Source organism: Rhinopithecus bieti, unplaced genomic scaffold (assembly GCF_001698545.2).
Source record: "Rhinopithecus bieti isolate Rb0 unplaced genomic scaffold, ASM169854v2 scaffold_7884, whole genome shotgun sequence".
NCBI lineage: Eukaryota > Metazoa > Chordata > Mammalia > Primates > Cercopithecidae > Rhinopithecus > Rhinopithecus bieti.
Window position 1 is genome coordinate 76,586 of NW_016806331.1, and position 13,974 is coordinate 90,559.

General features: G+C 47.4%; 1 protein-coding gene across 2 annotated transcripts in view; it reads left to right on the forward strand.

The window, feature by feature from the left end:
• Positions 1 to 13,974, forward strand: part of UBE2F (ubiquitin conjugating enzyme E2 F (putative)) — a 75,295-nt gene that overhangs the window by 52,297 nt on the left and 9,024 nt on the right. For both annotated transcript variants that reach the window (XM_017875548.1, XM_017875547.1), the window contains 3 exons: positions 4,098 to 4,168; positions 10,201 to 10,258; positions 11,871 to 11,903. In XM_017875548.1, the coding sequence (XP_017731037.1) occupies positions 4,098 to 4,168; positions 10,201 to 10,258; positions 11,871 to 11,903 (162 nt within the window). The remainder of the gene's footprint in view (positions 1 to 4,097; positions 4,169 to 10,200; positions 10,259 to 11,870; positions 11,904 to 13,974) is intronic.

The window sequence follows — 13,974 nt, forward strand, 5'->3', positions numbered from 1 at the left end:
CCTCACATGTTGTTGGCCAAATCAGATAACATGACCATGGCCAGCCCGGAGGGACTAAGGAAGGCCATTCCTGCCTTGGGCCCTGGAGGAGGAGAACCAGAGACACTTGTTGAATAGCAGTGGTGATGACCACAAGTGACACCTGAACTCCCACTCACCTTCTTCGTATGAAATTATCAGACTTTGTAGGGAATTGAGACAACACGGCCATGCAAAAATAGAATAATAATCGCCCGTAATCTCTCCACTCAGAGATGATCACCATGACTCTCTAATGTCTGTTGCAGACAGTATAAATCTCACATACCAGTGGGGTGATGCTACACATAGTCTGGTAACTTGGGGCTTTCCCATCATAATATGATGGACGTACACATTCATGTCAGTCAATGCACGACTGCGTCATCATTAATAAGAGTACTTCCTTGTATGATGTTTCATTTAAACCAGTCCTTTATCACTGGTCACTGGCAGACCAACCTTTTGTAGTATAAAGCAGGCTTTCTGTAAAGGGCTAAGCAATAAATATTTTAGGCTCTGTGGACCATATATGGTCTCTGTCCCGTATTCTTTTTTGTTTTTTCAACAACCTTTTAGAAATGTGAAAACCAGTCTTTGACCATGTGAAAACAGTCCCAGCCTGGATTTGGTCTGTAGGCTGTGGTCTGCTGCCCCAGAATAAATAGGGCTGTGAGGTAAGTCTGGGGCATGCATCTTATGTCTGTCCGCCTCTTTCCTCTGGATCAGTTCCTAGACATGGCATTGTGGGTATTGAGTAATTGATGCTCCATTTTAAGGTTCTGGATAAATCCTATTAAATTACCTTCCAAAGAGGAATGTCAGTTGGCATCCTCACCATCAGTGTTTGAAAATTCCCTTTCCCTAAACACTTACCGAGGTAGAATGTTTGCCTTTTTGTTGTTGTTGTTGCCATTTTGGGAGGAAATGGTATCTCATTTAATATCCGGTTGTCTTTTTTTTTTTTGAGACAGAGTCTTGCTCTGTCCCCCAGGCTGGAGTCCAGTGGCACAGTCTCAGCTCACTGTAACCTCTGTCTCCCGGGTTCAAGCAATTGCATTTTCATTTCTTAAGTCGGATGCTGAATAATATTTCCCACTAATTAGCTGTTTATATTTTTTATGAGCTGCTATTATGTCTTTTGCCCATGTTTCCATTGGGGATATTTGTTTTTCTTCTAGGTTTACTAGAGTCCTTACATGCAAAGTATGTGAAACTTTTTTCTTAGGTTTTTTAGCTATGCTATAAATTCTTTGTTTTGCATTTGCCGTCTTTGCAAGTTTTGTTTTTTTGTTTCATTGCTTGAGTTTTGTATGTTTTGAAATGCTTAAAGCAGCCTTCAGACCCCAAGATGGTCATCTACATTTTCTTCTAGTCCTCCTATAATTCTCTTTTATGTTTAATTTTAATGCATCTGGAACACTGTGTTTTTCCAAATGGGTAGCCAGTGGCCCACCAAATAACCCAGTTCTCTATTGGTTTGAAAGGCCAGATTTGTCATACATTAGACTCCTGGCAGGGTGAGTGATGGTGGCCATGCCAAGCACTGAGGGGAAATGTGGGAGGGCTGGGCATTGTTTGTCTAGCTGTGGGCCACTGGGGTTGGGGGAAGGGGCTAGGGGCCTAATTCAGTTTGGAAAGTATGTGTGTGAGAAGCCAGGTGCAGAGTTTTGCCCTCTGTTCTGGAACCACAGTCAAGAGGACCGTTGACAAAAGTAGGTACCTGTGTTAACATCAAACTATGGAAGGTGTGAAGGGGACAGGAGGAAGGGCGAATACCCCCAAGCCTTTGGGAGATGTGGTAGCACCAGGCTGGGTGGTCATGTGTGAGGGCCTCCACAGAAGGGGCACCTGCTTGGGAGGGAGAGTGAGTTTGCCAATTTTCTAGGTTCCTGCAAAAACAGAGTTGGTGACTCGGCCTAGCACTAGACTGCCACCATCCAGTGACCCAGGCGGGGGCACACAGCCCTGCCCCTCATGGCAGTCTGACCTTCCCTCTGCAGCCCAAATGCCTCAGTGGAAGGGAAAGATGCAGTTGCTCCTTTCTATTAAATACATTCCCATTTATTTGTAGAAAAGCACAATGTGAAATTTATTTAAACTCATTCTGAACCTAAATTCTTTGTCCTCAGACACGTGGATTTACACAGTCAGTTTAATCAGTTTTTTGGAATCTACTGATTTTGTGATATTTTGAAATTAGAAACAATGCTCATTAGAGTGTCAAAAAAGTATTTTTGCTTTATACAAATAAATAAAAAGATGAAACTATAAAAGTTTACTAGAAAGTTGAAGAGGATATTTGGATGGTGAAGTATTTTCTAAGTATGGCATCAAAGATAAAATTTGATTACAAAATAACCTCCTCAGAAAACATCGTAAATAAAAATTAATAGCAGAGGATACACAGGGAAAATGTTACCGATTTCACAAAGGGTTGATTCCTTTTTGAGATCACCTTTCTGATGAGATCCTGTGATTTGACACTTCTGCATGTTAACCAAGGATACCTTGCTGTGGGAAGTCCTGGAGAAGAGGCCCTCTCCCTCACTGCAGGTTGTAGGGGTGGTGGGTGTCACGTCTTCTGAAGAACATGAGCAGTGTATCAGAAGCTAGGGTTTCTGACCAGCAGATCCTCTTGCTGGGCTTCATCCTGAGGAAACATTTCATCCAGGATGAACCCTGCATTGATAGAGCACAGTTGGGAGAAGAGGAAGCAACCTGAGGGCCCAGAGGTAGGGAAGTGCTTGTTCAACTCGGGCAGGTGTACCATGGAATGCAGGACACCATCTGAAACGATGGAAGAAATAACAAAAACATACGTAGCACAGCTTTCTTCTATAAAGAAAAATGAGTATGCTGCATGCACACTGTGTGTGGCCTAGAAAAGAGGCATAAACACATGTACTTCAGGTGTCACATAATTTCTGGGTAGCATTTTGATGGAGTGTATATATTCTTACATAAAAAGCAAAAGTGAAAGACAGCATAATTTATTATATATTTACGTATTTCTTTTCATTTCTGTTGTCGTTTTCTCTTGAGTATGGATTGCCTTTGTAACAGGGACGTCTGTTTGGTTTGGTTTGGTTTGGTTTTCTGGTTTGGAGGCAGGGTCTCACTCTGTCACCCAGGCTGGAGTACAATGGTGCGATCATAGCTCACTGCAGCCTACAACTTCTGAGCTCAAGTGATTCTCCCACCTCAGCCTCCTGAGTAGCTGGGACTACAAGCAGGAGCTACCATGCCCAGCTCTTTTTTTTTTTTTTTCCTGGAGAGACAGAGTCTTGCTATATTGCCCTGGCTGATATCAAGCCCTTGGCCTCAAGCGATCCTCCCACCTCGACCTCCCAAAGTGCTGAGATTTTTTTCTCCTGGGCATTAATTATATTTTCTTCTCTTAGGTGGCCTCCCTAAGTGAGCCACAATGCCTGACCTAGAAAAATCTTAAAAGAACTTTATCCAAACATGCCAAGTCATAAATGATGTTGATATACTTTATCCCCACAAATTCATTTTCATTCTGTTTCTCTCCTTTAAATATTAAGTGGACTAGGGCTTTCATCTAGGAAAATGTATGTGATAGTAGCATCTTCAGAAAAATCCAGCAAAGGGAACAGGCTGTTCTTGCAAGGAGCAGTAACTTTCAGCCATAGTAACTTGTAGTGCAAAGGAATCTGGGACTTCTGGTTGGATTTGGGCCCAGAGGATGCAGAACTATTCCCTAGAGTGCACTGTGGATACCTGCAGTCCCAAACCCAGGGGGTGTGGGAGGTGACAGAGGTCCAGTCACCAGCACTGTCAGCTGGCAGGACATTTGGGGCTTGTAGAGAGGTGCTCAGAAGCCCATGGGGTAGACTTTGCTGCTGAGAGTAGCCCTTGTGGACGCAGCCCATCAACACATGCCTCGTGGGTGAGGTGAGCCAGTATTCAAGGTTGAACACATGCTCAGCGAGTCAGACTGCACGCTGAGTAAGCCATGAAACAAGTGTCTAGATAGGGTATGTGGTAAGGCTCTGGCCTGGATATGTGATTTGCAGAGACTGTCAGCGTGATCTCTCATTCTCTCTGTGTTGCAGCCTCCCAAAGTGAAATGCCTGACCAAGATCTGGCACCCCAACATCACAGAGACAGGGGAAATATGTCTGAGGTAAGTTTCTTGTCTTTTCTTTCTTCTACATTCGTGAGTGTCACGTGTGAGCATTGGGCTTTTAAACATGTTGTCTCCTCTGAGAGAGGATTTTGAGGCATACCCAAGATTAGGACGGGCTTGAACTCAGCTGAAGTAGCTGTGGTTGCCTGCCTGCTCCCAAACCCTACCCTACCTTCTGCCTCTAGACCAGTGTCCTCTCATGGCCCTCTGGGGGCCACAGCCCTACCAAGTTCATAGTGCAGCCTCCTTGCTTGCCCAGGATGGACCCTTGGGGTCCCTTGCCTTGTTCCCCCCTATTTAAATGAGAGACCACATTCCCTCCATGTGGCTGATTTTAGCTAAGATGAGAAAATATGATTAACAATAGATACCCAGGAGAAAAAATGTAGATAGCAGGCTTAAGACAACCTTGGGCACTTGTATTTAAGCTGCCTTCTCTCTACCAAAATGGTCCTAATAGGTGTCAGGGCACTTAGGGCAGGCAGCCTCTCAGAGCTTCGTGTCCGCTGTGACTTGTGTCCCTGATCCCTGGCCTGGGCAGAACATCAGGGATCAGTGATTTCTCCTCCTAAGGCTGCTAGAAAAGATGTATGGGTGGATTGGTTGCTTTTTAAAGTAAGTTTCACGTTTGGGCTTTATTTTTTTTTGCGCTTTGTCCCTTTCATCACTTTAAGGCAGCAAGGTTGATTGCAGGGGCTTTGATATCAGACCACCTGGACCTGAGTCCAGCTTGCTGCCCCCACCCCGCCGCCCGGGGCAGCTGTGGGACTTTAGGCTAGGTATTTGACCCGTATGTGCCTCACACTTAGCCAGCTTGGAAAGTAGGCACAAAGTGTTTTCTTAGCACATTTCTCCTACTTTTGACATGAAATGCAATTAGTGGCCTAAGTCAGTTCTCATGCAATTAGTGGCCTAAGTCAGTTCTCATGCTCAACCTCCGTGTCTCTTTTCTTTTGTTCCTCTCTCCTTAGTAAACACTAGTCACCTTTGAAAGGAAATGTGTAAACTGTGGCTGCTGGAAATCTTACCTCAGGATGCCTTTCTCTTCACAAGTACAGTTAGTGCCCATTTGCCCCTTTCATTTTTGTATATACTGCTCCCTTTCTTCAGTATCAGCCTCATTTTTCATAGATAGTTAAAAATACATTTTACCAGGCATACCTTTTTTAAAAAAGCATCTTCTCTTTGAAGTATCTGTCCTTTGCGTATTGAAATGTTAAAATTCCACCATCTTTAGTTGCAGGTTATAAATGTGTTTGGCCCAGGCCCCCACTGCCCCGCTTCCTCCTGTGCTTGTGAGGACACCTGGCTCACTTTCTCGGGGGCCATACTCTACTTACCTGTCTTGCCCCTGCCTCATTCAGAATTGGGTGCAGAATAGGAAGCTCTCTTGTCCTTTTTGCCATCTTCTGGGAAATCAGATGATTAGCAAAGCCTGATAAGGATAAACAGATGGTATCCTGATATAAAAGCCAGACATCTTAAGGAAAAAGATTGTCAGATTTGACCACATAAAAATTAAAAACACAAAATGGAAGGAGAAATGATCAGCTGGATTAAAATCCTTGGTATGTAAATAGTCCTTACTATTCATTAAAAAAAGATGGATACTTCCTCGGGAAAAACGTGGCATTGGCTACAAACAGGTGATTCATAAAAGGAGAAATAAAAGTGGGCAGTAAATATCTGAGGAGATGTTCACTCTCATCGGTAACCAGAGAAAGGTGCAGAAAACCATGAGGTGTGGCTTACCACTTATCAGATTGGCAGGCACAAAGGTAGCTCCTTGGTGGTGGGGCGGGCAGTGTGTGACAGAGAGCGAGCAGGCTGGTGGGGCGGGCAGTGTGTGACAGAGAGCGAGCAGGCTGGTGGGGCGGGCAGTGTGTGACAGAGAGCGAGCAGGCTGGTGGGGCGGGCAGTGTGTGACAGAGAGCGAGCAGGCTGGTGGGGCGGGCAGTGTGTGACAGAGAGCGAGCAGGCTGGTGGGGCGGGCAGTGTGTGACAGAGAGCGAGCAGGCTGGTGGGGCGGGCAGTGTGTGACAGAGAGCGAGCAGGCTGGTGGGGCGGGCAGTGTGTGACAGAGAGCGAGCAGGCTGGTGGGGCGGGCAGTGTGTGACAGAGAGCGAGCAGGCTGGTGGGGCGGGCAGTGTGTGACAGAGAGCGAGCAGGCTGGTGGGGCGGGCAGTGTGTGACAGAGAGCGAGCAGGCTGGTGGGGCGGGCAGTGTGTGACAGAGAGCGAGCAGGCTGGTGGGGCGGGCAGTGTGTGACAGAGAGCGAGCAGGCTGGTGGGGCGGGCAGTGTGTGACAGAGAGCGAGCAGGCTGGTGGGGCGGGCAGTGTGTGACAGAGAGCGAGCAGGCTGGTGGGGCGGGCAGTGTGTGACAGAGAGCGAGCAGGCTGGTGGGGCGGGCAGTGTGTGACAGAGAGCGAGCAGGCTGGTGGGGCGGGCAGTGTGTGACAGAGAGCGAGCAGGCTGGTGGGGCGGGCAGTGTGTGACAGAGAGCGAGCAGGCTGGTGGGGCGGGCAGTGTGTGACAGAGAGCGAGCAGGCTGGTGGGGCGGGCAGTGTGTGACAGAGAGCGAGCAGGCTGGTGGGGCGGGCAGTGTGTGACAGAGAGCGAGCAGGCTGGTGGGGCGGGCAGTGTGTGACAGAGAGCGAGCAGGCTGGTGGGGCGGGCAGTGTGTGACAGAGAGCGAGCAGGCTGGTGGGGCGGGCAGTGTGTGACAGAGAGCGAGCAGGCTGGTGGGGCGGGCAGTGTGTGACAGAGAGCGAGCAGGCTGGTGGGGCGGGCAGTGTGTGACAGAGAGCGAGCAGGCTGGTGGGGCGGGCAGTGTGTGACAGAGAGCGAGCAGGCTGGTGGGGCGGGGAGTGTGTGACAGAGAGCGAGCAGGCTGGTGGGGCGGGCAGTGTGTGACAGAGAGCGAGCAGGCTGGTGGGGCGGGCAGTGTGTGACAGAGAGCGAGCAGGCTGGAGAGCGAGCAGGCTGGAGAGCGAGCAGGCTCTCTCATTGGAGGGTGTGTATATTTGCACACCTTTCACTGGCCCTTCAGCCATGTAGACTACCTTTAACTCATATGTACCCTTGGACTTGTCCGCTGCACTTCTAGGGATTTAATCTAAGGAAATAATGTGTCAGATTGATGTACAGGGACCACCTTGTTAGTGAAAAGCAGACAGTGTCCAGTGGCAGCTTTATGGTGTGTCCTGAATAAAGGGAAAGAAAAGCCCAGCCACACCTCTGGTTTGTGGTGACCACTGGACAGCAGCTAATCAGGCCCTTCCCACAGCAGGACTGATGGATGCCTGGTGCTCCACGGGCCCTTCATTTGTGGCACACAGGAGCACCTTCCTCTTTTAGAGAGATTTGCCCTGGCTCCGCCTTGTTGTCCCAGCAGGGACCCGTCCCCTGGTCTGACACAAGGTCAGAGGCTCCATGTCTGTGGGACTGGAGGGCCTAGGTCAAGAGCTCAGTCGAAGCTTCTCCTAGAGCCTAAGCTTCTATTACAGTTCCTGGGGTGTCCTCTGTCTCCTTGCTTAATGACATCTCTGACAGCCGAGCGTCTCTGTCTCCTGAGCTGTTGCTGGGACTGTCCTCTGTGAGGCCAGGCTAGAACTTCCTCAGTGACTGGGGGCACTGCACCCCTGATGGGCCTCACTGCTGCCCAGACCAGTGGCCACCACATGCTGGGGCCGGCCTTGCCTCCCCATTCCCTACCCCGGCCAGATGCAAAGCCCTCCTGCTCTGGCTGTGCTGTTGACAGCAAAGCTCAGGGTGAGCTTCCTTCTCCTTCATTCAGCTAATGTTGATTGAACTTAGGCACTGGCAGAAGAATTAGAATTCCCTGCTTTTATGGATGAAACAGACATTCAACAAATAAATGACAAATATATAACTGAAGGTTGCATTAAGATCTATATAAGAAAATGATTAGCTAGATCAGAAATAATTCTTCCACTCTAGTAACAAAATATAGCCACTAGGATTTGACTTGATTCCCAAAAAAGTTATTCAGAAGTTGACGATTCACATCCACAGGTCACCAATACCTCTATCGGGTAGAAAGACATCCACCCAGTTGGTAGGGTATGTGATTTGAGTTTTCCTTTTTTCTTTTTTTTTTTTTTGAGACGGAGTCTCGCTCTGTCGCCCAGGCTGGAGTGCAGTGGCCGGATCTCAGCTCACTGCAAGCTCAGCCTCCCAGGTTCACGCCATTCTCCTGCCTTAGCCTCCCGAGTAGCTGGGACTACAGGTGCCCACCACCTCGCCTGGCTAGTTTTTTGTATTTTTTTGGTAGAGACGGGGTTTCACTGTGTTAGCCAGGATAGTCTCGATCTCCTGACCTCGTGATCCACCTGTCTCGGCCTCCCAAAGTGCTGGGATTACAGGGTTGAGCCACCACGCCCGGCCTTCGTTTTTTCTTTTTAAGGCAAAAGTAAATTTTAATGGTCAATTTAAGGTTATCTGTTTTTTTTAACTGCTCTTCATAGACAATTAAGATTATAGCTTTGATTCAAACTCTACATATTTTTCTCCTGATCTAAATTGACTTTCGTGAATTTCAACATGCTCTAATTCAAAAAAGTTTATCAGAGGTAACAGTTATGGTCTCTACAGCCTGATATTTTATGGACAGATCAAAGCCACAGCATAATAATTCAACAAATGCAAAAGTAATTTTATCTCCAGAAGGAAGTTTGGCAATAAATTATACTTTTTCGAAGTATGGAATGATCGTTTAATCTTTTTAAAATTATTTAAATTTTTTTTTACTTTTTGAGATTCTTGTGAAAATGCTAATCTTCTCCGTATCATCCCAGTTTGAGCATATGTGCTGCGGAAGTGAGCACTGAATGGTCATTTCCATGAGAGTATATGGGGTGCCTTACAGTTGGTAGACAGTCAGGACCAGGACTCTCAGGTACCAGCTTCAGAAACGGGGCCTCACTGGACCTCTGAATCCTGGTGTGCCTTCCCTGAGCATGGGCCCCTCACCTAAGGAGTGATTGATATTCAGAATTGTGCATTAATCTTTTATCCTCAAGCATTTACTTTTGAACTTAAAAAAAAAAAAACCCAGTTGTTAAGATGTCATACGCTCAGAGCTCCCGTTGTTGTTAACCTGCATCAACAGTGTTTCAGAATGTTGGTGCCCGTGAGCTGCCTGGGTTGGAAGAACAACACTGTTCATGAGGCATGTGCCCTTGGGCCTGTCTTCTCTGTGCCTTGGTTTCCTCCTTTATAAGACAGGGAAACAGTGATCCTTCCTTCACGGGTGGTTATAGGCATTAAGTGAATTTAATGGCACAGCACCTAGGATTGTGCCTGACATACACATAAGCTCTAAGCTTCAGTTACTCCTGTTGTCATCTTGTCATTTTGTTGCCATTGTCATTTTCTTTTCTTTTCTTTTTTTTTTTCCTTTTGGAGACAGGGCCTCACACTATTCCCAGGCTGGAGTACAGGGGCGCTGTCGCAGCTCACTGCAGCCTTGAACTCCTGGACTCAAGCAGTCCTCCCGCCTTTGGGACTACAGGCGTGTACTACTATGCCTGGCTAATTTTTAATTTTTAGTAGAGACAGGGTATCACTGTGTTGCCCAGGCTGGTTTCAAACTCCTGGACCCAAGCGATCCTCCCACCTTACCTCGGCCTCCCAGAATGCTGGGATTACAGGCATAAGCCACCATATCCAGCCACCATTGTCATTTTCTGAACATTAAATTGACAGATGTTCTTTGTGTGTTGTTTTAAACATGCTTTTCCTCTGCCTAAAACTTCCATGTCAAGTATTACAACAAATAGACAAACATAACACAAGACGTTATACTTGAATATGTATATAACCTTGGAGGTAGAAATGCCTTTCTCAGCAAGAGGAAACTGAGAAGCCACAGAGGAAAAGATGGGTTTAATAAAAAGTAGTTCTCCTGCATGGCATAAAGACAAAACACGCACCGAGAGGACTAGTCGGCAGCGTGCAGGCACCTGTGGCTGCTCCTCACTAACCACTGTGTATTTGTCTTTTTCAGTTTACTGAGAGAACATTCGATTGATGGCACTGGCTGGGCTCCCACAAGAACATTAAAGGTAGAGTCTGTGCCTTGATCATAAGTTGTCCCTGTGGTCCTCTCCCTGCAGTAGCCAGCCTCCTGAGAAAGCAGCACATGTCCTTGCCTGTCACATCCACACCAATGGCCAGACACAGCCTGCCTCCTCTTCTCCCTGCTGCCTGGGCTACTTAGCCAGTCACTGACCTCAGTCAGTTTGGGCCGGATGAGCATCCTTGTTGGTTTTGCCAGGCACCATTCTAGAACCAGAGATAGGAGCCCAAACTGCAGGCTTCACCGCCAAACCACTTGCCACAAAGGAAACCTCATGGCCACCATTCATTCAACAGGAATGTCTTGAGCTCTTCTGGCCACTAGGTGTTGGAGAAAGCCACTAGTTGTTGGCAGCAAATTGATGTGCAGACCACTCCCTATGGCCAGAGAAGACTGTCAGGTGTTGGGTACCTAACACCAAGCAGGGACCCTAGGGGAACAGCACAGGAAGGGGCTTTTGGCCCTGGCCCTGCATCAGGGAACACTGCAGACTGCATGCAGTCCTGACCGAGCTCCTCCAAGTTGTAGTCTCTGCCACCATGGGCAACCCACACCCTTTTCTTAGCCTCTCCCCACACTCTAGAAATGTCCTTCCCTCTCAAAACTTTCCCTCTGCAGGCCGTGTCTCTACCTGGAAGGCGGCCCTCTGCTCCAGCCCTCTCCCTGGCAGACTCCTGCTCTCCTGGGGCTCAGATGGCTGTCATTGCCTCTGGAGCCTCTCCTCCCAGGGTGGGTGCTCTGGGGAATACGTCTCGTGAACAGTGCTGGCCTGCTGACCTGCCCACCTGTCCATTTCCCTTCCTCAGGCTGAGGGCTCACCTTGAGCCACACTCCAACCCTAGGCCTGGCTCACATCGGAAGGTCAGGGATGGGTGGGTGGATGGATTGATGGACTAGAGAAAACAGAGAAGGGCAAATAAAATTACCAACTAGCAAAGAGTAGGGGAGGAGCGTGAGAATAGGCCTAAAAAGGACGAAACTCTTGAGTTGATGAAGAGGAAAATGGAGAATGAATTTGTGATTCACAGATGGCAAGTCAGTACAGATAGAACAACTCTGGCTTTCAGTTTTATTTAATGAAAATCTTTGATCCTTGAATTGTGAATCTTCCATTATTCTTTAAATAACGCAAAATCATTAAGAAAACTTAATAGGATAAGGTGTAATTAACTTATCTACTACCGCAAGGGGCAGTAGATGTAAAAACAACAGACTTTATTTTGAAGGTGACTTTTTAGAAGTCAGAACCATATTTGGTGGTAACAGCTAAGAGGTGATTCAAGGTAGAGCCCCTATGCAGGCACTGGCCTGCGGGCCCTGTCGTGCAGGATTAGGCTTGTCAGGTCTGACTGGGAGGGCAGCTGATGCTGTCTTTGATTTTATATTCACTACCGGAGACTGCTCACCTCTTTGAATTTTCCAGAGTTTGTTGTTACACTTGAAGACAAGTTATTTTAATTTTCTATCTTGAGAAAAACAAGCCATGCTGAAGACAGGTTTTGATACAGTACAATGCATATTTCTTGATCATGGGTTTACACATGCATACAGGTGCACAATGGCCTGAAACTTGTTTTCTGTTTTCTTTTTTATTTCAGGATGTCGTTTGGGGATTAAACTCTTTGTTTACTGTAAGTACAGTGATCAAAATCCCAAGGTTTTCTCGATTTCCTTGTTGCTGGTTTTAGACATTACATTAACGTTAACACAAAACCATGTTAAAAAATGAAATGTGGACTGGGCACAGTGGCTCACGCCTGTAATCCTAGCACTTTGGGCGGATCCCCACTTGAGCCCAGGAGTTCGAGACCAGCCTGGGCAATGTAACAAAACCGGTCTCTACAAAAAATAGAAAAATTAGTTGGGCATAGTGTCACACGTCTGTAGTCCCAGCTACTTGGAAGGCTGAGGTGGGAGAATTGCTTGAGCCCGGGAGGCAGAGGTTGCAGTGAGCTGAGATTGCACCACTGTACTCCAGCCTGGGTGACAGAGATCTGCCTCAAAAACAGACAGATACACACAAAAACCCCCAAAAAATATGCTTGCTGGGCATGGTGGCTCACACCTGTAATCCTAGCACGTTGGGAGACTGAGGCAGGCAGATCACTTGAGCCCATGAGTTCAAGACCAGCCTGGGCAACATAGCAAGACCTGTCTCTAAAAAAAATAATAAATGAAAAAATAACCCCCCATGCAAATACATAGTTACCCCTTTTTTCTGTTTCTGTTTTATGAGTCAGAAGTAGAACAGTGAGGTGGGGAATGAGGGGCCTTTGGAGTGACACGTGGGGAGGTTGTCTGGGGCAGGGGCTATAGCAGTCTCACTTCTGCCCTGCTGAGGTGGCTGACCCCAGTTTCTAGGGTATGAGGTTGGTTCCACTTGCCTTAGCCCCTTCCAGCAGGGTGGCTGTTACCCTGGGGTCACTTGGCCCAGTCCATGTCTGTGCCTGTGGCTACACTAGCCAGCCCAAGGAGTGGCCCTGTCACCTCCCAGGTGTCCTGGTTGGGGTGGATGATTTTGTGGTTACCCAGCCTTGAAGGTTTTTTCATGAGTCCAGAACCTCAGAGTTGTTGTCTTTTTGTCAGTGATGAGCTGCTGAAGTTTGCTGTTCTCAGGAAATAGCATTTCTCAGACAATGGCCCTAGTGCAGGAAGAGGCTAAATGGACTCAGCTAAAAGCTGTTGGTTGGATTTTTTTAAATACAATATTATACATTCCTTTGAATTTTTACTTTTTAATTCATAAAGGTGCTTTTAAAGAAATAAGCTTCAGAGATCTGTTTGTGAAAAAAAAGTTTTTGCTATTTTGATAAGACCTAAGGGTGCCTCTGTGATCTTGGATAGTCCACCCAGGCCAGGGGGCTGTTTTAGGAGCATCCTCCTAGCCGGTGTCATGTGGGTCACTGGCTGTTGCCTACAGCAGAGGCACCTGCAGGACTCAGTTAAACTAGGGGCAGGTCTGCTCTTCCTTGTCCCATCATCTGAGGGCACAGTGTTCTTATCTTCAGCAAAAGCAGAGCCTCAAAGTAAACTGAGCCCCTGCCTACCTTTTGTCTTTCTGTCTGATGTTAGCTGGTGAATGTCTATCACACAAGCAGAGAAACCAAGCACTTCCAGTGATTTCAGGGCCTCCCTGAGCCTCCGTGGGAGGCCATACGTGATGGAGACCTGGACTTGGCAGTTTCTGCTGCTCTCAGCCACTTTGTTCTGCTTCTGTCTTTGGCTTTTTCATTGACGTGAATGAAGTTTTAGTTCTGGAGTCTAATTTGAAATCTGTCTGGCCATTGTGCTCCATTGTAATATTGAGCCTTGGCATCTCTAGATTTGATTGAGACAGCCAAAGAGAACAGGTGTGAACTCAGGCACTTCTAGAGGCCCACATGCCGTCATTGTCATCAGCCACCGTGATGATTTTTTCTGGAGCCCACCATGTCTGTCCCAGGTTCCTTGGCTCTGAGTAGGTTTTGCCTGGCAACTTGCTGCAGGGGAATTAATGGGAGGAAAGAAACACTGACTCCTTGAACTTAAAATTTTTTTGGCTGGGTACGGTGACTTATGCCTGTGATTCCAGCACTTTGGGAGGCACCGAGGCCAGCAGATCACCTGAGGTCAGAAATTAGAGACCAGCCTGTACAATATGGTGAAATCTCATAGCTACTAAAAAAAAAAAAGTACAAAAAATTAGCCAGGCACGGTGGCGGG